General features: G+C 39.9%; 1 protein-coding gene and 1 long non-coding RNA gene across 6 annotated transcripts in view; both read right to left on the minus strand.

The window, feature by feature from the left end:
* Positions 1-529: 529 nt before the first annotated feature.
* Positions 530-4,704, minus strand: LOC120794597. Its single transcript, XR_005708141.1, has 4 exons — positions 4,498-4,704; positions 3,963-4,057; positions 1,494-1,570; positions 530-629 (listed from the first exon to the last, which is right to left on the minus strand). It is a non-coding gene; the product is annotated as an uncharacterized LOC120794597 (long non-coding RNA).
* Positions 4,705-5,705: 1,001 nt separating this feature from the next.
* trpm7 (transient receptor potential cation channel, subfamily M, member 7) overlaps positions 5,706-25,098 on the minus strand; it is a 41,991-nt gene continuing 22,598 nt past the window's right edge. Inside the window, exons 18-40 of one of the 5 annotated variants that reach the window (XM_040130894.1) lie at positions 24,891-25,046; positions 24,268-24,411; positions 21,091-21,219; positions 20,610-20,861; positions 18,828-19,002; positions 18,078-18,210; positions 17,729-17,907; positions 17,301-17,433; positions 16,189-16,991; positions 15,043-15,137; positions 14,119-14,218; positions 13,864-13,940; positions 13,564-13,601; positions 13,236-13,264; positions 12,540-12,593; positions 11,436-11,480; positions 11,028-11,093; positions 8,524-8,807; positions 8,151-8,233; positions 7,636-7,841; positions 7,252-7,303; positions 6,991-7,097; positions 5,706-6,806 (exon numbers count right to left, since the gene is read on the minus strand). In XM_040130894.1, coding sequence (XP_039986828.1) covers positions 6,694-6,806; positions 6,991-7,097; positions 7,252-7,303; positions 7,636-7,841; positions 8,151-8,233; positions 8,524-8,807; positions 11,028-11,093; positions 11,436-11,480; positions 12,540-12,593; positions 13,236-13,264; positions 13,564-13,601; positions 13,864-13,940; positions 14,119-14,218; positions 15,043-15,137; positions 16,189-16,991; positions 17,301-17,433; positions 17,729-17,907; positions 18,078-18,210; positions 18,828-19,002; positions 20,610-20,861; positions 21,091-21,219; positions 24,268-24,411; positions 24,891-25,046 — 3,453 coding nt within the window. In that variant the 3' untranslated portion in view covers positions 5,706-6,693. Of the gene's footprint in view, positions 6,807-6,990; positions 7,098-7,251; positions 7,304-7,635; positions 7,842-8,150; positions 8,234-8,523; positions 8,808-11,027; positions 11,094-11,435; positions 11,481-12,539; positions 12,594-13,235; positions 13,265-13,563; positions 13,602-13,863; positions 13,941-14,118; positions 14,219-15,042; positions 15,138-16,188; positions 16,992-17,300; positions 17,434-17,728; positions 17,908-18,077; positions 18,211-18,791; positions 19,003-20,609; positions 20,862-21,090; positions 21,220-24,267; positions 24,412-24,890; positions 25,047-25,098 lie in introns of those variants that run through there. The other 4 variants (XM_040130015.1, XM_040129231.1, XM_040131695.1 and 1 more) reach the window with 4 other exon arrangements.

Here is a 25,098-nt window from a genome sequence, read left to right on the forward strand (position 1 = left end):
CCCGAAACCTTTGAACTTATCCAAACAGGGAAAAGCTGAAAATGCAATGTGCTGTATATGTGGCTTGATAACGAGCAACATTTTCCGTTTTTACATTCCAAAGTAAATGCAGCTACAGAGAAGTTTTACTTATGAGTTTAGACTAGACAGACATGATGAAAGCAGTTCCTCAGGCTCCAGTCGGCTGAAAAGCTCCTAGACTTGCATCGCGTACACACCACGTTTTGTTTAGTGGATACATTCATAAACAGAAGTGCAGATCAGTGCCCGGCTCCTTGGAGCTGCTCTCATCATCTCATCATCTTTGTCTGTATTCACAGAGAAGACCATATATGGTCTGATCTTCATGGCTGACAGTGAGACTTCAAGGTCTTGATCATGGCCAACAATTAAAATCTTGTCATATTTTACTGTTTGAATTAATTTTGGTCCTCAGTTAATCAAATGTAAGGAGAATGAGTTTTGAACCACAGAAGACAAACCACGTAGTACTCTTTCAGTGTGAATACAGCTGTTATTTTATCCTCTAATCCTCCCATCCTCTAATGATGAGTGCATTTGTTCTTCTGATGTTTTGAAGTTTTCGCCTGTTTTTCTCCTTGGACCATCTCCTTCACCATTTCTGTCACCTGGTAACATGAAACACAAAGACATTCAGTAGTGCTATATAGGACTGTTGTCTTTTTCTTTTTTGTTTATGTTTAGCCATGCTAGCAGCAAAAAACAGATGGCAATGCTCCAACACTTTGGCCCACGCTGAAATTTCTCAACAACTGTAGTATGGCCTGGCATAAAAATTTTATGCAGATATTCATGTTCCCAAAAGGATGAACCCTACTGATTTTGATGATCCCCTGACTTGTCCTCAAGTGCCAATTACAGTCTGACAGAGCTGCTAGTCTGGCTGTGGTCATGTTTCTTTTGAAAAATAAAATAAAACTTTTCAATTCAATTCTCATTTATACTTCATTCTCTTTCCTTGTGCGTGTCCCATCAAGTGACTAGTGACCTAACAGACTAAATCCTGGTATTTCCTGTGTATTTTTCAGCAGAAATGACCGGGCACCACCGAAAGAGAAACTAAAGTATCTGTAAAGTTCCTCTAAAGTATGTGAGTGTGGAGCCAAAACCACAATGAACTTGACAAACTGCTGTGAAAAACACAATAAGCTATAACATGTCTCATGGAAAGTATTAGTTTACCATTTTAGGCTCTAGGTATAAAAAATATTTTCGTTACTTAAGATGAAAAATGTTATTATGACACAACCCTAAATCATGATTTGATCATTAATTATCACTTTAAGAAATGTCATTAGCTGGTTTTGTTGTTGCAGAGCTCTAAATGTAACAGTCAGTCTAAATAGGTGATTTCATAAATTACCATCGGTCCATTAAAAAAAAGATTATACATTTTTTTTAGGCTACAAATAAAATTTCACTTAAAATGTCAGTTTAAACATAGTAAATATACATCTCACTAACACACTAACCTCTTCAGGATCAGGAAACGATCCCGTCTTAAGCTTGGAGAAGATCAGCTGACCATTCACTGACACCTCAAAGCTGTCTGTGGGGGTGAAAAGTGAGACAGTGGAAATGAAACTGCATCCACGTCAGTTCAGTATAGAGAAGTATCATGAGGTGTATTTATACATGTTGTCTGCAAACCAGTCAAAAAGGTTTCTAATAGAGAAGAGGCACGGTAGGTCACTGGCAATGCTAAAAAGTAAGTGTTATCACAAGGAAACCTGGAAAGAAAAATAGGTTATAAATAAATATTTTCACAGTAGTAGTTATTCAGTTTTTACTGTCTGAATCTAAGAGCTTGAAATGCTAACCAGAGTAAAAATTCACTTTGACAAACAGGCAGTAAAACACACAAAGAAAACAGCATTTATAAAAAAGAAAAACAAGCTGCAGCTGCAAAGGTGATGTTTGTCGAACAACTGAATAGCTCCTGCCTGTGGGGGATCTGCAGCCTGCTACGTGTGAACGAGTGAGTGAGTTTGTGATCAAGCAACATAGTACAAGGCAATTCCAGACTCCCATGTAAAAAAATGTACTTTTCTTCTTTTAACTTTAGTGAAAACAAGCTTTTTAGTCCCAAAGTATGGCAGAGTATTAGGGCCACATTGAGGAAAAAGAAAATGGGAGATTTGGAGAATAAGGTTGTAATACAAGAAAAAAAGTCATAATAATCTGAGAATAAAGTAGTAATTTTATGAGGAAAAAAGTCATATTATTATTCCAGTGCTGTCATAATTTTAGGCTACATGTTATCTTAGAGGGGAAATATCGAAGAGCAGTCTGCCACCTGCATTAAAATTAAAAACCTGGAGCATCTTGTGAAGTCATGCTTTAGCAAATAGCAAAATATTTAATCTTTTAGCACATCATCACCACATTATAATTTAGATTTAGACTTAGAAAAGATTGTGCAAGAAACTTTGCAGTTTCTGAAAAAAGAATAACCCGGGCAACTGATGAGTGTAGAAGTAGTCTGGTTGTTATGCAGAGACATAACACAGAGAGTGACACTGCCTGAGTGGATTATGGAAGACAATTTCTGCCAGAATGGAAAAATAACAAATAAAACAAAACAGGGATTAAGTTGTTAATGATAAAATTAAATGACTCATGGAAAGTCAAAATACTGAAATAAGTAACATAGTCAAATGCTAGCGGTGCGAGTGTGCAGTAGGGATGCACAACTAAAACAAACAAACAAACAAACAAAAACCTCTTAATGATATGTGCAGATTACAGAGGCAAAAGCCCTCTTCATGTTCGCAATATATTATGGTTCCTCGCTCTTCCACAAACTCAGGCCAACTTACTAAAGGCAGTTTTCAAGGGTTTGGGTTGCTAAGGTTGGCAGAGGTGCACACGGAGACCTCTCCAAAATAAAAATAACTAAAAATTCAGTGGAGTTTTGCTGCTTTCACTTTGATAAGCCTATTTTGATATACTTTTGTAATTTTAACTGCATATCAAGACACAACATTTCAAGATTTAAGGCAGAGACTGTACTGGGTTTGCTGATTAGTACCAGTATTGAATGTACTGTGCAGTATAAATTCCTTCATTTCTAATCAGTTTATACTTGTAGCTCTCTCTCAGCTGCAGGAAAATGTCTGTTGCAACTGCCTTCTCTAAACTTACATGTGTACTGCATGCACTTTATGCCATGCTAAGACAATTTTCTGGCATAGCATGCTTCATTAATTATTTTCATGCTTACACAGCACTGGGATCCAGTGGTAACTTTGTGCACATACTTGTGTTGACTTTTTTTTTTTTAATCTGAAGCAAATTTCCAAACCGGTGTATGTATGTAGTATATGTAAATAAACACATCTTGTTGGGGGGTAGTGGCTAAGTCAAAATTTTGACTTACTAAGTCTACTACCCAAAGCCCTCATCCGTGTGTTTTTAGATCATTACGCTGAGGTTGTGGGAGAAACTAATAAATTATATCCTAAACCACAGTCTTTTGAAAATGTAGGCAAAGATTTTGCCAACTTACATCTAAACACACACCTCTCACCCATTTATATTCCTTGTCTTTAAAATCTCTCTGATAACTAATACGACCAACAAACTAAAACCATCAGTTGTGGTTTTACATTATGAGCAGGTTAGCTAGTCCCCCCCAAATCACATCTGATCGGACCACCCCAAGTTCAAGACGTACCATCAAAAAAAAAAAACGAGGATTGAAACAAAAACACTGAATTTTTTTTTTTAAAGTTATAATTGAACAATTACCACAAATAAACTCAAGACTCAAATGTATTCTTTTCTCTGTCACAATTTGTATTTTTACAGTTTAAAGTTTTTTTTTTATTTTTGTCATTCCTATCATTTTATCTATTTTTTTTTTTTTTTTGCTCCCCCACTTTCTTGGCAGAATAGGGCTTCCATACGGGACTGTACCACGGAAACAAAGAGCCGCTCACTTGGTTTCCCTTTGACTCCCGTCACCTGCACACCAGGAATCTGCCTGATGTGACCGGCCAGTTCCTGGTAGCGGAACGCGTAACTTCATCCTTTACTGTAAGACGGAACACAAGGGGAAAACACATCAGCCTACCAAACGCTACTACTCGGCTCACTGAACTGTAAACTGAGATTATGTTGAGCCGAGCGGAGAGCCTCTACGGGCCAAACGGTGATTTCTATCCAGAAAATAAATGACCTCTAGTCAAGATGAATGTGATGATGTAAAATATGCGCTCGACTTAAGTTCACACACATTTATTTCTACCTCGTAGGAAATCTAGCGTTAGCTTAGGTGGAAAATTAATGCTGTTCAGTCTTATTACGGCACTTAAAGACAGGAAATATACCGAGACACGCTCCGGCAGATTAAAACATTTATTTCCTCAGGACTGCCGCCTTATTTGTGTATCTCAAAATCAATGAGTTTACTGAAAGCCTGTCCGAACTACAAGATCGAGCAGCAGAGTAGAATCGACGAAGTTAAAAACTTACCAGTATTCAATGGTGACTGCAGCCATGGTTCTGCAGTTGGTTCGTATGAGCCCGGAGCACAGCTGTAAACTTTCAGTCTGAAGCGGGGCCGCATAAAATGCGGAGTCACGGTTACGCTTCTCTATTTTATCCGACACACCCAGTGGGGAAGGTGAGCCAGTCGGCCCAGTTTATGCAGCATAAATTAATTAGATCTGACCGGCACTGTTGTCTCAGTTTGAACGTTACAGTTGCCGTTGTCTTTCTGGCACCTGACTCGAGGCGAAGCAGGAGAGAGTGACTGTGCAAATGCAAAATTCAAGCCAAGACTCACGCAAAAATAGATCGTGGTAGAGGAACCGGCTCAGGGTAAACTGTAAAAAAAAAAAAAAAAAGGTTATGGAGTTGTGTATATGTGTGTGTGTGTGTGTGTGTGTGTGTGTTTGGGGGGGGCAGGTGTATATACAGGTGAGCAGTTCGGTTCAGAGGCAGATGAACGGCGCTTATTGTGTGTGGATTCAAATACATACCTGAGGAATCTGAGACCACTGTTCAAACACCAGACCCATTGTCTCCTTCAGAGGGCAAACGTTCAAGAATTTACCGGCCCTTTACCTGCAGGATGATAACCCCACCACCTGTGAAAGCTTCAGCATTAAAACAAGGGTTGGCATACACACACACAATCACACACACCTCAATGTGAACCCAAAAGTTTAAGGTACCCCTTTTTTTTTTTTTTCAAGGGGTATCAAATAAGGATTAATTTCTTGATGTAAGGGAATTGTGTTGTGTGTAAAACGTCAGAAAATAGTGAAAAATGCCTATTATAGTTCCTCCAGCGCTAAGGTGATGGATTCAAATTGATCGTTTATCCAACCAACAGTCTAAAGCCCAAAGATTTTCAGTTTACTATCATATAAGAAACAAAAGCATAAAATCCTCACATTTGGGAAACGGAAAATGGTTGGCATTTTTGCTTGAAATGTGACTGAAACAAATATTAAAATAGTTGCTGATTGATTTTTCTCTCAATCAACTAATCGACTAAGCATTTCAGCTCTAAATGAATAGTCTTTCAGATATAAACGTCCAGCTTGGCCACTGTTTGTTGGCGACTGCCTGCTCGTTACAAGCTGCAAAGAGAAATGTCCATTTGATCCAAATCTCAATTTAGGCCACGTATCGTAACACAGTGATTCTTATAAGACTTGAGTGATGTTCCTAAAGCTTTTTAACATTTTATTTGTTTAAAATGATATCCAGTACAAAATGTATACAGTAATACCCTTAACTTTGTCAGTTCCCCTGAATAAAATATTTTAATCTGTTCAGCTCATGCCAGATAACAGTATCTATAAGATACACTAGATTGCTCTTACAACAGTTGATGACAAAGATATAGCAATAGTACCTTTGTAACAATAAAAACTATCAGCAATATTTTGGCGGACACACTTTCAATACAATAAAATTACATACATTGTTCTGTTAAAGTTGCATTGCAATCTGCCCATATCTTACAAGATTTTCAAATTCATGTATATTTTCATAAACTAAGACACAAAAAGTTGTGATACAAGTCTTTATACATTTATAAAAATGATCTGGTGGCAAACTGCAGTGTTGCAGTGATTAAATCTCAGCAGCCTGTCCTCTCTGGAGCTGCTGTAACAGATGTACAATGCACTTAGATTTGTTCTTTTTTTTCTTTTTCGTTAAAACAAGGCAACTTCTCAAACTTCATAATAAATAATAAACCCTCTGCAATGATATTGTACCAGTTGATATATCCAGTTCATAGGTATATATATAAAATATATATATAATATGATATATATATAATATATATATTATATTATATTATATTATATATACACACAGACACACACACACACACACACACACACACACACACATATATATACATACATACATACATATGTTCATAAATGTGTACAAAATATGTTTAACATTTTTTCCCCCATGTATATGCTACAAAATAAAAGGTTAAGATAATTGAATTGTGTGCGACACAGCATTTTGGTGGGAACAACTAAAACATGACAGTCTACATGCACTGGTTTCCATGGAAACCCAGGTGTGATTCTTCCAGTTGATTGGGTGCACCTCTCTGTTCCTTGGCTTTGACTAAAATTAATCAGAATAGCGTTGCCTCGTCATCATTCACATTCTCTCTCTACTGCTTTAAACCGATCACAGCATCAGCCTCATTGATTGGCGGGACTCCTTGACGCCGCCCCCTGGGTTGGGAGGGTCTTCTTGTGGAAACGTCACCTTATCTGGGGTGTATTCGTTCCTCTTCAGATCTGACGAACAAGAGAAAAAGGAAAAATTCCAAAGTTGTGTTACAGATTAGAATTTTATAATATAAAGCTACAAACAGAAAAGGGTTTTCTAGATTTTGAGAACGGACTGTATTTGAGCACAGTTAAACAGTAATTTAGTTGCAGGAATAATGTAACTGAACAGAGGCTGTAAAATATCTCTCACCAGGAAGCTTGAGTTTCCGACAGCAGGAGTTGCAGTGGTGTTTTGCTCGGAAGTTCCTAATGGCATCATCCCCCAGGTTGGCCGGTCCAAATATCATATCATAAGATCTGCACAGTCACATAGAAGTAATTTAGTGCAGAATTACTCCTAAAAAGGTAGCTGTTAAAGTTGAAATTGTACTCAATATTGAGTTGTGAGAAGCTAAATAAATACATTTAAAAGGTGAGTGAACCGCGTGAGAAATGGAGAGAGCGTGCTTACCCCTTCTCACCGCTCTTTATGACCGAAGGATCTGTCAGAATCTCCCCAACACCTGCAGAGGTACACAACGCATAAACCAGCGTCAATATCAAAGACATTACATAGAATATACTTCAGCACAACCCTGCTAAGTGCACAGGAAGTCAATGGAGAAAGGCCATTAATTTAAACACATTTTGTCACAAGCAGGAAACTGATGAATTAAATCGACATGTGAACTTCACAATTACTACATAAGCAACAAGCCCTCTGTTCAACTCATCTCCAAACAGCAACAACAACAAAAAAAACTTCTATGACTGAGCTCGATTGCATTTCAAAGGATTCAGTGTGTTGGTATAGGAGTCCCATCGCATGTCCTGAGTGTGTGTTGAGAGATTTTACCCTGCAGGTCGAGCACCAGCAGCTCTCCGCGGGTGTACTCATAGGTCCAGTGGCTGAAGGCCAGCATGGTTTCCTCCAGGAGGTTGGTGGGGACGATCTCATCACCGTTGTTGTTGTTGAACTTCCTGAACTCCCCGGTGATGCACTCTTCTATTGCAAACCACTGTCCGGCAGAGTGACAGTAGAGCAGAAACACCTCCAGAAACCTTAAAAAACAGAGAACTCGGATTTCAGGGTACTGGCCTACAAGAAAACGGACACTTTAAAAAACAAATAAAATAAATAAAAAATCCACTGCTGATGTGTAAGATCACCTGCTGTACAGCCTGTACGCAAATGCCGATCTGGACAGCAGATATAAACTACAATGAGCTAAGCAAACTTTGCTTAATCACACAAGGAAATACAAAAGTAGACATGAAAGACGTGTGAAAAGCATGACAACTGTTTAAAGATATGCATGTGAATGGATTCGTGCATCAGCATCCAGCAAACCCTCACACATGCGTGCTCACCTCGGAGAGTAAGGAATCGTTTTCGGCCTGACTTGGTTGAAGGCAAATGTCAGCTTCTGAGCAGCTCGTTGTTGCTGAATTTCCTGGGGGGACACAGGTAACAAAAGGTTAAAGTAGATGTTATATTAGGCCCTTAGAGTAGTGTGAATCCTACTTTTATAAGGTAGTGCGACACACAGTAGTGTGGATGTGAGGGCTGTTTACAAGAAACACACTAGAACTATACTAGAAGCAAATAAAAATTAAAAGCTTTTTAAAATAAACAAAACTGAATTAGATTTTCGCTGCTAAAATAAACTCCTAAGTTTTTCATTTTTCATGTAAGCCCAATGTTACAGTGCAAGAGACAGGATGGTGTATTCGAGCTCCCTACCCTGAGACAAAGGTGCAGCACAGTGTCCTCCTTGTAGATGCTCTGCCAAGTGTGGACCACCTCGGGAAGGAAGGACTTGACTATATACAGGTGTCCTGGTTTCAGGATGTCGTACTCTGACCAAGTACAGAGAACCTTGAGGGCCCGTCTGAGTCCTCCGCCCATTTCCTCCTTGCTGAGGAACTCTATTTTGGCACAGAGGCCCCGCTGGGCCCAGGAAGACATGCTGTTGTTGATGGTGTTGGGGGAGCTCTCCTCCAGACGGTACACAGTCACCGGCTCCCCTGAAGGAGCACACAGTTGGGGTGGGGGGGGTTATGAATTAAACATTACATTGCTGGCTTTATATCAAATCCTGTATTTTTGATCATGTTTCTCTGCCTATGTCTCCTCCTTTTCCTTCGTGGTCTCAAAACAGAAACAGTCAACTAAACAATGCTGCATTACAGATTTTGTCCACTAGGATGCAGAAAGACTCCAACAACAGAACAATGACACACTGTTTATCAAGATCGTCGGAAGTATTTCCCCTTTTCATTTCCTTATCCATCCAGCAGACACAGAGTAACATGACTCCTCTGTCAGAGACATCAAATGTAGCTCTGATATTCACTTATATTTTGGGAATGATCCATGAAGTCTTAAGATGAAAAAAATAAAACAACATTTGAGTCTATTTGGCATGTTTGGTATTTGACTTCCTTCCGTTTACTTTTGAGAGGATTTTTTTGGGATTTGTTTTCGTTCATGTGTCAGAACTGAGTTTACTACCTGTCGATCAGAACATTGGCACGGAGTCCTAGTTTCTCTGGGTGCGTTAGTGAGAGCCGTGAAACTCACCCATACAGACTGATGATTTCAAAAAAGGACTGAGGCATTATTACTTGTTTCAAACTCTCAGTTCTACTTTAAATCGGCCATTCGGGAGCAGGTGGAGGTGTCAGGAAACAGCTAATACAGGCTTGGTGTGACAGCTGATTGCAAAACAACTTTAGTTAATTAGAAACTTTTAGATTACACAATGTATATTTTTGCTGATGGCAAATGATTTTTTTTTTTAAAGTAAGTTGTCCTCAATATTTACCTTTGTCAGTTATTTGTGTTTGTGGTTATTGTCTATACTGCCCTACAAAGCCAAAATTGCAGTTTAGTCCAAACTGAGTTAAAACCAGAATCTGTTTTGCATCTATTTTACCAAAATAAAATTATTATACAATAAAAAGGTGTTTTAAAAGACAGCATATCAAATTTATTTAAGAACTAGAAAACAGAACTAAAAATCAAACTGCAGAGACTGAGCTCCAGCTAGTTAAGGCTAGCTAGCCTAAGCCAAAGATAAACTACCCTATTTGTTCCTGTTTCTTGTAATTGAAAAATCTTTTTTGATGCTCCAACAATCTTAGTAACTGAGTTTGGTTTGCCACATAAATGAGGTAGTAGAAAAATCGAATCATAAGTTAAACAACTAGGCTAACTCCAGCTAGAACGGTCCTGCTAAAAAGGTAACTAGCCTAGCTAAAAGTACTAGTACCTGCTGTTGCTGCAGCCTCCGACTCTGGTGGAATTCATGGTTAAGCTAGCTGCATTTAAATAATATTATATATATATATATATATATATTTAAGTTATTTAATTCAATATTAATACTAAAGGCAGAGAAAAAACCTTTTATTCGTAGATACAGAGTTATACCTGTCCCTTTTACATTGTCCAAACAAAGAATGCAGTATCTAAATGTTTTTTTTTTTTTTAAATGTAAGGTCTATGGCAAAGATCGTTAATCATCCTAAAAAGACATAAAATTAAGATTTTACAGCTTTAACATCTGTTGCGAGCCTTCAAACTCCATGAGTTGTCTAACTTTCTTCAAGACTGATTAAGTCAGTTAATGAGTGCTGTAGTACTGGTACCACTTTACATTACAGGAGTCACATTGAATTATAAGAAATTAAATTAAGTGGCAGACTGAATGATAATAGTTAAAATATGGCTTAATGGAGTTTTAGGATAATAGTCATACTAATAACCAGTGCCATGTTGCTAACCATTTCATACATATATATATTGTATGATGCTTTGGTTGCAAATATACAGTAATCCCCTTCTAACACCACTGGGATGAAATGGCTAGAAACTGCATGGATCACATGATTGCATTTACACGTCAGAACAGTCACAGTAACAATAACAGAAAAACAAAAAAACAAAAACAAAACACTTTTGTTGACTTCCACTGAAGCGGTAGTTCCTCTTCAACAAGGAGATGTTCCTGAATTTTTTTGGGGGGGAGGGGCACAACACCTACACTTTGTTCATCAATAGCTTGAGCGCGACTGACGCAAACAGCTGCAAGAATGGGAGGGCAAAAACAATGTAGATACCACATCTCTTATCTGGCTCCAAACTTTCTTGTTCTCCAACCCCCTGCTGTCGCCTCTCAGAGGTGTCTGCTGTGTTTTCACCTGATCTGACGTGTGTGGGAATGCACCGTTATTCAGACTTACCTCTAGGGGGCACAGGAGTGAAAGGGATGCTCTGGGACAGCCTCATCAAGTTGTTGCGCTCAACAGCTACAGGTTGCAAATGTATGTACGTGTACACACACACACACACACACACACACACACACACACACACACACACACACACACACACACACACACACACACACACACACACACACACACACACACACACACACACACACACACACACACACACACACACAGGATTATGCATTGCTCTTCGTCCTCTTTGAAATGTTGAGCATTTCAACCTACAGCTGGAACTCTACAACAGATGCAATATTTCAATATGACAAAAATCCATTCTTTTAGTAACTAAAATAATACATGAAAACATGATAACACAGCCTCCAGCCTGGAATACATGTGTACCAATCCATGTCTCACCTGAGTACTGGTAGCTTTCCATGGGCTTGAAAGGTGAGCCAATAGCTATAGAGAAAACAAAGTGACTGTTAATCTTTCCACAAAGCTTATGTTTTAGGCATTTTTGGACTTTACTGAATAGCTGACAGTGAAGAAGAGGGCAGGAAACTGAGGAGGAGAGACAGAAGGATATGACAGGCAACAAGGTGCCGGGGCTGGATTCTAACCGTGGACGTTGCAGTTATGGGGCATGCGCCGTCTTTCCACAAAACCTTGTATAGAATTAGTTCATGTCATTTAATAAACATGACAGTGGTAAACACTGGACAATCATTTGGGCAAATTAATTTAACAAAAATACCCTGAGCTGTTCCAACACCTAACAGTAGATGTCACTGTACAACTTCACAACAACGGACAGAGAAACAGTTATTTCTGTGGTTAGGTAAAAATAGCACAAAATTATGCAAATGGATTTTTATTTTCATTTGATTTCTGGATAGATATAAACAGCATATAAAACTGATCTTTACATAATTTTGGAAAAGTGACAAAACCATACATATCTGGCAGTCAAGTAAAATACACCATTGTTAAATATGCAAATATTATTCAACCAGGCCCGTCTATTAGTGTCATCAGTTTAGTGTTTTTTCTGTTATGATATGGTGCAAAATATAGAGGGCAGGGTGCAACTAATGATCATTTTCACTACTGATTTATCTGCCCAGCTTTTTTTTTTTCTCCTCTTTTTTTTTTTTTTTTTTTTTTTAAAATCAATCAATAGTTTCTTACAGCCCAAGGTGACCTTCCTCAAATTGCCTTTTTTTCCTCCAAACAACAGTCGAAAAACAAAATGTATTCACTATACAATGGTAGTAAACAGAAAAGCGGCAAATTCTCACGGTTGAAAAGCTGGAACAAGTGAATATTTCACATTTTTACTTGAAAAATGGCCTAAACAAAAAATGAAAATTAATAGATTAACAAAATAGTTGCACATTAATTTTTTGCTGATCAACTAATGAATTAATGGACCAACTGTTCAGCTGTAATTGAGAGTGAAGGTATTGAAAACCCTGACATTTGGTTGTTTGGTTCAGTCGGTCAGTGGGGGTTACTTACAGTCCTTTCTGGCTCCCAGGTGGGGGTGTCGTGGCATGTAGAGAGAAACTGCAGCTGTAACCACAGAAGAAGAGTAGCACAGTAAAGCTTAGCACTCTGGTCCTGATGTACTGTTCTGTAAAATCCCTTTTCTATGATCTTCCATAAATAAGTTAGAGGTTTTCCAAAATGATTTACAAAACAGTTGGACCTTCTATATTAACTGCAAGACTATCATCGAATGCAATGTCTGCAAACACAGGCTTTTGAACATATTTGATATTTCCTGACTACCCCAGATATTCAATCAACCACTATCAAATTTCCCTTGTCTCAGATAATACCTCCTATAAATTCTGTAATATTCTGTGCTGTGACACGTTCTCCTTTCAGATTACTGAGATTGTCCTCTATAACCCAATGATGTTGCCAAAGTCAAATCACAATCAAACCAACATTATTCTCCAGTAAAACCTCAAAGAGATACTGGAAAAAGGATATTAAAGGGAGCAATAAATGATTTTGGGGATGCCTGTTACAGGACGGATTATCACACACGCCAGCACACACAGGAACGCAAAAAAAGGGAACAGGCCAGAGGTCACTTTGGTAACAGTGTCCATGTAAATGTTGCTGGACCAGCTGATCCAGACAGAGCGAGTCTGACCCTACTAAGTCATTCAGATGGAGGAACAACAATGAAGCTACCATTCTTACCATTTAGAGTATCTTCACCAGGGGCTCGCCTGAAAGAGAGCAAGTAAGAGTAAGTAAGCCATTTGTTTAAAAACAAAACACAAAAGATTACATGCATACAGTATCAAGCTAGATAACTGCAATACATAGGAGCTTGTGTAATGCATTTACATGCTGATATGCTGTCAACTGTGTACTGACTTACACAAGTGAGACAAACAAGCAGACATTAACTGGTCAGACTTGTATTTGTTTCTACAAGAGTCCCTATAAAGTCAAGAGGCAGTGGTTTTATGGTCTGTATATATATGTGTCTACACTACTTGTTGGCCAGTGGGAGGACACTTACAGGCTGCTAGCTTGGGCTGATTTGACCTGAACTTTTTCCTGGTGGAGACATAAAAAGTCATTAAACAAGGACAGAAACTGGAAGTAATTAAGTTGAGTCTATATCTATATATATATAGATAAAATATAATACAATATAATACAATACAATACAATACAATACAATACAATACAATACAATACAATACAATACAATATAATATAATATAATATAATATAATATAATATAATATACATTTATTTATTTATTTATTTTAAACTTCGTACTCATGAAAAGTACACATGTACCCACACTTCTTACCAGTACTGCAGCCCTGGGGTCATCATGGATGAGGATGTCTTCAGCTGACACCCTGCTTTTGTCCTTCTTTGTTAGTGCTACAGAAACAGAATGAATGATCAACAACCACCAAGTGTCACCAGGGACACTGAGCATTTATAAGATAAAAAGGTCAACCAATAATTGTGGTTATTTAAGGGCTGCAGTGCAACGAAATATACAACAAGACTTCTTTAAGAAGATTTTGCAGAAGAGATGGGATCTTTGTGAGCTTACTGGGGTCAGGATGGAGAAAAGCCGGGTTTCTGTCAAACTCTGTGAAGCCGGCATAGGAGTTGACAGCTCTGATATGACCGTGACCTTCAGGCTGATCCTGCTGCCATTAAAACAGAGACAGACAAAGAGAAGCACAGAGAGGTGCAAGAGGGTAAAAACATTGTTCTGACACACTGATTAATGGTGAATTTCACAAAGTTCAATCTTATCAGGCTAAATCATACAGTATGGCTATAACAGACTATATTGTAAATGTGGCAAACTAACATAACACACACAACTTCATGATTCGAGGCTCACTGCAACATTTTAGGGGAGGCACCTTGCCACTTCTGAAACAAAGCGTGCCAATTCAAACATCATTTAATGAGTGAGGGGACTTAAGCCGCCATCAAGTTTTAATTGATTTTCAGAGGAGACTGAGTAATCAACCAGAGCAGTGCGTCACAGTGTCGGGAAAAGGGAAAACCTTCCGAGTGTTTATGTGTGAGAAACAAACTTAACTGCTGCACTGCAGGCCAGACACTAGGGCTGAAGTTATTGGGATAATAAACAACTGGACACACATTTTAGCAAAGGGAGCCTGCACCGAGTTGTTGTTTGTTAAAAGTTTGTTTTACCGCCCCTGCTAATTAGTATCCTGTGGTTCATGTAGAGGTGACACATTTATACTGTAACTGACAAACAACAGCGACCGCTGAAAGGATGTGACATCACACCTCACCAAGGAGATTGTTTTCAAGTTTTTAGTTGAACATCAAAAAAATGTACTTGTAGGACCTTTAAAACAAGTGTTTGATCAGTGAGCTACAAAGTGTTCTCACAAAGGCAAACATGACGGCAACACACTTTGAACACACACACCTAAAAAAAACATCCTGGCTGTCAATAAGGGTCTGCACAGTGATAGATGTAAACACACACCTGCGATCTGGTCTGTGTGGCGGGGCTTTGCGGTCTGCTGGAGGTGGAGGTCTCTTTGGGTGTGGAGTGCTCGAGGTTGAAACTGTCTTTATGTCCTGAAACCAAGAAAATATTGTCAGCCCACATAAGGGCAATTTAAACTGCCCTGTCCATCTGTCACATTGTCAAAATAATTAAAATACTTTTACTTATCCCAGGTAACTCATGTTAGCATCGTGAGTTTATTAAAATATCCCATCAAAACAACTGTAAACTGTGCTACTCCCAGTGTGAGTTACCATGTAGCATTAAGAACAAGACAAGCAAACGTATTTCCAGGTCAGGTTACATGACCAACACCCAATGGTGAAATAATCACAGTTCAAACATGTGATTCTAATGAAGAACTCCTTGCCGCACCTCCACCTGCCAAACACACCCTTAATCAATCACTTGGCTGAAAACTAGACATCTGATCATTCTTGCTTCAGTCACATCATATGTGAAAATGTCAGAACCACCCAGGACAGAGAATAAACAAGTTCCACAAAAAGGTTAAGACAGAGCAGAGACAGAAAAAAGAAAAAGGCACCAGCTAAAGGTCTACTGGGATCCCGATCTGGGAGATGGACAGGCCCGAGCACCCGGCAGAAGCAGCCCTAAACTTCAGACTGAAACTCAAACCTCTCATTTTTTTTGGCTTTCTTGCTGTGCTCCTCTTGTCAAGGGGGACTTCTGACCCACTTTGACTCTCACAGCAGGATGCTGGTGGTCCCGACTCACACTGTTTGCTGCTCCTTCGTCTGTGGGGTCTCCTGGGTGCCACAGCAGGGGCAAGAACAGGGGCGCTACTTCCATGGGTGCGACCCGGTGGTGATTCAGCTTCAGGAGCCAGTGGGACTTCAGTGTCTGCCCTCTGTTTACTCAGAGAGCCTGATCTGCCCTCGTCGTCGCAGAACGCCTCGTTCACGTATCCCCAACTCCCCCCCCCCTCTCTTCCTAACCCCTCTGTGTTCTCAGTCTTCCTAGCGCAAGCAGGCAAGCGGGCAGGCCAAGCAGAGCCCGGAGTTGAGACAATTACAACAGTAGGATACACACACACACAGTTTTCCTCCTCCTCTTTTATCTTTTGATCAACACCAGATTCACCCTCATTCTCATACTTACCTATAAATGCACCAAACTCTACAGTGGTGCTGTCTGGCTGGAGGGGCCGCTGGTAAACCCCAGCTAGAGGGAGCTCCGGGTGGCTGGAGCCACTGGGCTGGGATGGGGTGCTGCTGATGTGGAAGTGAGCCCCGGGGGAGGGTACGTTGGGCAGGCTGGATGGGGAGTCGGAAAGGCCCGGCTCTTGTGGACGGGTCAGCTTACTCTGGGTGAGAGAGTGGCCTCGGAGACGCAGCTCCGGAGGGGAAATGGCCATAGCATTATGGACAAAGGCACTGGAGCCAGCACTGCCTGAGGAACCAGCCTCTGCAGCAAGGTGCCCAAGCCCAAACAACTCCCTCCTCTCTGGACTCAATGCTGGGTTCAGGTTGGAGTCCAGCCCCAGTCCTGCTCCAGGGCTGGGCCAGATTCTCCGGATACTTTCCGTCCCAGCCCCTCCCCCTGCACCAATCCCAAAAAGAGAATCTGCTATGTCGACTCCTGCCTGGGGGAAAGAGGAGCCAAAGTAGGGTCCCACACTGCGTTTGCCTATCATGGATGATTTGGAGTGGGGGCCGGTGTCTGTTGCCACAGGGGCGATGCTGGGGACCACATTCTTAGATAGGCTGAGCTCCCGGGTGATCTGATTGTGGACCTTGCTGGCCTCCGATGCCCTCTGAGCAGTGAGGGTCTTCAGTGTGTCCACAGTCAGAGCTGAAAGGTCCTGCAGGTGGCCGATTTGGGAGTCCAGTGTGTGCAAAGAGCGTTTTATAAAGTTGACCTTGTTCCCGACCTCCCTCAGCTGCAAACACATGGTCTCAACTCTGAAAATGACAAACAGTACCTTCATTTAGCCACAGCTCAGCTCTTGTTACCTGCTAATGTAACGTTAAATGAAAATATAAAAATGTTAAAACAATATGGATAAAATGAAAACAAAGGACTAATTTGTACGCTGAAATAAATGATCAGTGCTCTGGCATGGCATATTCATTGACTAATTTTTCTCATTCATTTTTAGTAATTTAAGGAAATGTTTTAATATCATAATTACTGCATATTCAAAACTGCATCTTTTTGAACATTCTGAAAGCTTTACACTTTGTCTGTGTGAAGGACAACAACAATCCAACCTTTCTGAGGTAAGACGTATGCGCTCCTCACTCCCCGAGTGAAACTGATCATCCTTTTCATGAAAATATGTCTCCACACACTGCTCCTCAAAATCGTGAAGCTTCTTTTGGTCTTCCTCAGTGAGAAACAGCTCTAAAGTAAAAGGGGATTAAATAGGAGGTAAAAATACAGTGTATGACACACCGAAGTGGATGTCTCTAGGAGAAAGCAGAAGCTTGTCATTGTTGCAGAACCTTTGTTAAATAATTTTGTTTCGTAAACATATTCCATTTAAAATGTTTGTTGAAAAGTCTGAGACCACTTTCCTATTCTTGGGAAAGTGGTCTCAGACTTTTGGACGCCACTGTACACTATCTGAATGGCATCATGTCATCGTCAGTGACAAACGATTTACATGTCGCAGAAAGTGACAGTAGCGTGGACATACTTGGCCCATAGGTATTTTCCTTCTTCCTCTTTCTACACATACAGAAGAGGGAGTAGATATGGCACAGGAGGATGAAGGGAGGGGGGAGCACAGGCTTCTCATGGTAGGCCATAATGAAGTGGTAACGCTGGTACTTCCACACCAGATTAGAAATGGACTTCACCTGTATATAAACATTGCTGGAAAACAGAGTACAGAAATGACACTCAGGATGATGCTGAGGAGAATGCTGGTACTATTTAATTTAGTTTTAACACATAGCCCAGAGCTAGGCAATGGGGAGGGTAATGAGTACCCGCATTTTTGTGTAAAGACAGCTGGATTTGGCACTGAAATGTTGTGCACTTACTTGAAGAAGGCAATGAGAAGGTTGACCATTAGTATATACTGTACAAAGAGGTAGACTGCTTGTAGGAGAGGAGTCAGCCACACTCCTGCCGTACAAAGGGTCTTCACTGAATTTTCACTGTTATTGGCACACACTGAAGAGAAGAAAAAAGAAATTAGCTGCTTTTTGGAACATAATTAAGTATGGACAAGACACACTGATTCTTTCAGAGGAATATTTTAAAAGTTTGTTCAAAAAACCGAAGCCCATAGATCCCTGAACATTGGATTCTTTTCTTTTCACAAGCTTGTACTCACTAATTAATGTCTAACTATTCATTGCTTCTAGCAGAGAGTCACAATCCCAGTGATAAACCACGTGATAAATTTCAGTAGTGTGTGTGACACGTCAGGATGCCAACTCGGGTTATGGAGCACACTCAGGTGTTTGTTCCACCTGAGCTTCAAATGCGCCCGACTCAAGTGATGATCACTTCATCTTTGCCTTTTATCCAGACCCATTACAGCTGAGTCGAGGCAGTCAAGGCTGTGGTGAAGCAAAGAGCCCCGCCCCACCCCACCGGTTGGCTGCTTCTGCCCGTGAACCATGTTGCGTGTAAGAGGCTGTGAGGGGCAACAATGATTAGGTCGTCGTGGGTTTGATTTCCAGTGCTCGTTTTGAGTGACAATCAGCTATCATGCTGTGGTGAGAAGCTTTGAATAAAACGGTCCTTACCCTCATAATCTCCCTTACCATCCTCATCGTCCTTACCATCGATTTCATAGGCATACACTTCCCCGTACATCATCCAGTACGGTTGGAAGACCACATCTTTGGCCAGCTTCCAGCTGGGCTCCTCGTGTGGGTACAGAATGGCTTTCCTGGGGACGCCATAGCTCAGCAGGACTATAGCCATAATTACCACAATATAAAACATGTTGGCCACCTGCAAGAGACGTCACACATACTGAATGAAACATATGACTGGTGGTATTATGACTACTTGAAATAATATTTGATTTATAAAGTATGAACCAGAGAGTTTCTTTAGGGAAATATGTTTATTCGCTTTTTTTTGCTGAGAACTGCAGCCTGTTATCTTAGCTCAGCATTAAAACTGAAAACTGGGAAAAAAGCTGGCCTGGTTCTGTCCAGAGATAAAAGAAAATCCACCTTGCAGCATTTCTACGCTCACTAATTAGGCTTCAGGAAGTCAACGGGCCAGCCAAAAAATATTCCCACATGTAAAAAATAGCAAGTAGTGGTTTTACAGGGGCTTACATTGTGTTTTAATGTGTAAACAAACGCAATGTAACATGTTAATAGTGATATTAATAAACTTCATAAAAAAGTAAGGTAAAATTTAGAGGTGCGGTTAGGCAGATTTTTTTTAGTTTCAGACAGAGTCAGCTATATTTCCTTGTGCTTCCAGTTTAGCTAGTCTAAGCTAAGCTTCTTTTTCCATTTTCACAAAACGTCGAATTAAATAAATGAAAAATCAACCAACTTCACAGCCAATTTTAACATCATTCAATCAAGTATTCTGTTAGCTATCATTTTAAGTATTATACATTTAACAAAACACACTGTCTATGGTGAAAAGTTTGTTCTTAAAGTGATGGGGCTGCTCAGGATAATATAGTATGTCACAATAGCTGGTTATAGCATGTAGAGATGGATAATGCTGTATGTTGCTGAATGTGAATCCTCAAAAATGATTAAATAAAACATGAATGACAAATTTATGAATGCACAAAAACGTAGCAACAACTCTTACAGTATGTTCAGACTACAAAACGGGTTACAAAACAATTGGAGGCAAGCAACCAGATTTGTCTGCCATAGTGGCACCACCTTAGGTACCATAAAATAATCGCCACAAAACATTTTGATATTATTTTTTACTGTGAAGTTGTTTTGATGAATTAGAATTTCACTTTGGTTACGTTAACAAAGTAGTATAGAAAAAAAATAAAATAAAAAATATAATTCCTGTATCACTGCATCTCCTCTTTCTACCTAATCTGTTGTAGAGGAATGGACAGTAAATGACTAATCATTATAAAAGGAGATTTTCAATCCAATTATTTCCCGTGTTATGTGAATATGTGAGCATCATGCTCATGTCTGCTTACTTTACATCACACAGTGAGGTGACTTCTAGTAAGCAGTTTTGTGCTTAAAATTTGAACAGATTGTTAGAGTATTACCGTTTGCACGTTCAGGGCTAAAACATGAAACTTGGGTCCAGACTTACTAAGCTTGCTATGTCTTGTTTCAGACACACAATAATAATATCTGACAGGCTCCCTAGCCTGGAGGCACAATTTGGCTTCACCTGAGAGGTACTCTGCACGTCTTTTGCAGAATATTCCTAGAAAGCAGTCCTAGTCACTGACTGCACAGTTGGTAAAACAGACATTACTCACAAATAGATAACAAGTGCTATGCATGTAAGCTAAATCTGACCCTTGGCATCATTGAGAAGTTCCACTACAAAATGTTAACTGTAATTGGTAACTCAAATGTGCATTCAAATAACAAAGAACTCACCATTTTAGCAATCATCGTGACATACGGCCCAGCTTGCTGGTTGACAGCCAGGATATCGAGGAGTCGCACATACCAGAAGATGATATTAAGACAATAAACTGTCCTGCCAGGGACGAAGGCTTCGCCTCCGGCCAACCTCAAGCCAAAGCCGATAAAGAAGATCACAATGGCCAGAAAGTCCGACACATTAAAATAGTCACTGAACCACACCTTTATCTTTTGGCTTATTTTGCCTGCTTCAGACATGAACATCTGGAAAAAAAAAAAAGAGAAGGAGGTGAAATAATGATAAGGAGATTAATCAGTTCACAGTCTCTGGGGAAGTTAATTTGTAGGACAGGACTACAGAGAGAAACTGGTATCAAAAGCTGCTGTCGGTCTCTCACTGCCATATGAATGAAATTATTATCTTCATTATTTTTGAATCAAAGAGCCGACCATTTATGTGTCTTAAAAAGTTTAACACTACTGTTCCACATACCTCTCGAATTTTCTCAATGGCAGAGGTGAAGATGTAGAGGATGACCACCCACTCCTGAGGAGAAGGCCATTCGGGCATTTTCACCAGAACCACATACGAGTAAAACATCAAGAAGCCCAGGTAGAAGAGCTGACAGTGGGAAACAACAAGACGATTCATAAAAAAAAATCCAAAAACATTAAAGAAAACTCTTTTTTAAAATGAATGCTGTCATTTTTCCAACTACATGTGTCACGAATGTGGGCAATGTCGATTTAATGTATGCAAGATGTGTTGGATATAGATGATAACTGAAATGTGCTGACAAAGAGCCTCTAAATTCAGACAGTTCCAGGAAGGAGCTTCCTCTCTCTGAAATATTTTGAGACGAGGTCAGATGAGGCCCTCTGAAGGGGCTGAACCTCATCATGGCACTTTTCAGTCAGGAGCAGATGAGCCCTCAGAGCTCGACTGGGGGTTAGCTGTGCGGATAAGGTTTGTGTAAGAGAGAGAAAATCCTCTCCGTCTCAAGTGAAGTTCACAATTCCCAACAAAGTCTGCTGCCAAAAGGGAGGAGTAGGGAGGTTCAGGGGATTATATAAGAAATGATGATGTGAATTTCAAGCCACATTTATCAGTATTTTTATAGAAACACTGAATTAATTGACTGAGTTTAATGTTAAATTGGTTGCTAATAGTGATGGACCTATAGAGAATCATCACCGCCTTTGCACCGCTACAGGCTTTTGGGCCTTTTGATTGTTGTTAGATTTTACGGAAAATTTGCTGTATGGTACAGTTCGGGCTAGTCATAACAGCTTCTACTATAAAAGGTGATGTCAGGAGTGTTTGTCAGCCTGCTTAGTAGTTCTACTGCCCCCTCATGGCCAAAAATCAAGTATTGCAGCTTTAAAATGCAGGCGTCCTACTAGCCAACATCAGAAACATTAGTCTATTGCTATTGCATGGACTGCCATCAAATTTTGTACAGACATTCATGTTCCCCAGAAGATGAATCCTACTGACGTTGGTCATCCCCTGACTTTACATTTAGTGCCACCAGCGGGTTAATATTTCGCTTTTAGTGAAATATCTTCACAAATATTAGATTGATTGCAACGACTTTTGATACAGATGCTGGTGTGACGATATGTGAATAGGATGAACCCTAATGACTTCGGTGACCCCTTAACTTTTCCTCTTGTTCCCCCAGCAGGGAAAACAAGAGAGTTCACTTTTCCTGTCAACCATCTCAATATCTACTAAATGGATTGGTACAAGTATTTGCACAGCCATTTATGATTCTCAGGTTACATTTGGTATACATATTCATGACCCCTCAGGATAAACTGTGATGACTTTTGTGATCTCATAAATTTTCATCTAGCACCATAAGGTCAAAATTTCAATTTCTCCTTGGTTCATGACCAAATACCTGCAAAACTGATGACATTCCCGTCAGCCTCAGTTGTACTTTGTGTTTTGTGCTAATTAGCAAATGCTAGTATGCTAAAATAAGATAGTAAACATTGTACCTGCTTAACATCAACGTGCTAGCATTGTCATTGTGAGCATGTTAGCATGCCAATGTTAGCATTTAGCTCACACCACTGCTGTGACAGCACAGCCTCATAGAGCCACTGGCATGGCTCAGGTTCTTGTTCTTTTATTTAGTCATTAAGTAGCTATTTACACAAATGATTTTTAAACATAAACCACATAAATTCAAATAAAGTTAATTAAGACATTATACAGTAAGTAATGTGATTCATTAGCTTTGTTCACTTTGTGATGTTATAAAGACTATGGTCTAGACCTGCTCTACATGAAAAGTGCCCTGAGATAACCTCTTATGATTTGGCGCTATATAAATAAAATTGAATTGAATTGGTGGGCACTTAAACTGTTAAATAAGGTCTGAGAGATCTTTAGAGCATCTTAGTTTAAATGAAAACTTTTGCATTTTTATATTTTCCTATATAGAAACAAGTAAAAGCAACACACAGTATGACTGTCAACCAGAGCACATGAACTCCCTATTGAAGTTTGTACACGAGTTCCATTTTGTTTAAAGAGCAAGCCAACCACACTTAGACTGTGGGAAAGCTTCAAAATGTCCATATAGGCAGGTTAGTACAACTTGGATTAGATCAACCATTAAAAAAAATTGCTGAACCCTGACATGCAAGGTGTGAACTGTTGGAAAATCAGCCATTAACACCCCCGTCTGATGGATGAGTCATTTCTGCAGTTCGGCATTGATGTCTTGAAATCGGGATGGAAGCAGGTACAGCAGATGTAGATAAGCTTAGGCAGAGGCTATATTACATAGACTAGTAGTTTCAGTGATGTTATCAGCACCTCTCAGTCTTCAACAGCCTGAAAAACAGCACTTTCCAGGGCAGCAAATAAAACCCTGAATGACGGCTCCCAGGCTCCTGAGAACCAGCCTCAGGCTTGTATATATAAATAAACATAGCCTATGCCAAGGTGCTAGAAAGGAGACCATAACTGACTACTGAGCACAGGATTCTGTAGGGAAAATTCAGGTTCTACCCACAAACCAGAACAAATACATCTCAAGTAATTGAGGCATCATTACTTGATGTATGTTGTGGATTGGGAAATATTGTATGATGGTGTTCCCTGAGCTTTCCTGAAGGCGGTGCTGTGAGAATATCTGTCCACTGTGTGAGCTGGTCAGTGGTAATATAGAGTGTTTCTTTCTGTTGTTAGTATCTAGCCACATTCTGCGTGGGTGTCTGATAAGGCTGCACCTTGTCCCCTCTCCTGTTTGTGTTATTCATGGACAGCCACACAGTCTGGTTCAGTGACATTAGGGTGGTATCTGAACATCTGAGGGCCTTATTTGCAAGTGAAGGTAAGGTAAAAGGTTGGACCGATCACTGATCAGTTGCCATGGTTGCACGAAAGCAGGTTTTGTGGACCATGCTGGTGGAGAAAACTGTAAGCCATTAAGCAAAGCTCTGTTTTCACCTATAGCTACATGTCTAACTAATGATCCAACGAAATCTTTATTCTCTGCAGGTTGGCTCCTGAGAAGATCTCGTGTCAGGCTACTAATCCTGGGTATAAACATCCTCTCTTTTACACAGATAAACCGACAGAAAATGAATAGTTGGATGGATGGATGAATAGATGAGTGTATGTGTGTGTCCTCTTCTGTAATCTCCATACCGTATTGGACCAGAACTTGACAATGGGAGCATGGTAGAAGGCATAAATTTTTCTGGTTAAGGGAAGTTTCCTGGAGCGAATGTGTGTCTCCATGTCATTTTTCGCCTCCACATGATCGTGGGATCTGGCCTCTTTGAACACATTCTGCAAGAGGTTAAAAAGGCCAAAATTAGACAACAGCAGGCCACAATGTGGAGAGACAAAGAGAAAGAGACCAAGAGAAAGCAGAGTAAAGAGGAGAATGTGAGTGGAAAAAAGTAAGCAAATAAATGACAGAGAAAAAAGAAACACATAAATGAAATTGAAGGCCAAAAGTACTCATCAGCAAAATGTTTATGCAAACATCTGTCTTCCTACTCTTTTATTTCATAGTAGAGAAACCAGCTCATTAGCCATTTCACAGTAATTAAACTATAATAAATGGACAGTTTGATCATGTTTTTAAGACTGATGAATTTATATAAGTTTTCAAGGATTTATTACGCTGTTGGATTTCCAGGCTGCTTTGAAGGTAGTATATGTAGAAAATGTATTTTTCAAGTTTAAGAATAAGAGTGGTTGAAGCAAATAAAAAAAGATTACAGTTTAGAAATAAAGGAACAGAGGGACTGAGTAAATCTAACCATTTGGATGTCCTCCTGTATGTTCTGAAAGTTGTTTTCGCTGTCTTCCATGGTAATCTGGTGGTCGTCCTGAGTCTGAGGGATGTGAGCCATCTCAGCCTTGGATTTGTACTCCAACAGTAGGATGGTAGGGGGCACCAAGATACTCAGAATCACCTACACACACACACACACACACACACACACACACACACACACACACACTCAT

The sequence above is a fragment of the Xiphias gladius genome, chromosome 1 (assembly GCF_016859285.1).
Source record: "Xiphias gladius isolate SHS-SW01 ecotype Sanya breed wild chromosome 1, ASM1685928v1, whole genome shotgun sequence".
NCBI classification, from domain to species: domain Eukaryota; kingdom Metazoa; phylum Chordata; class Actinopteri; order Istiophoriformes; family Xiphiidae; genus Xiphias; species Xiphias gladius.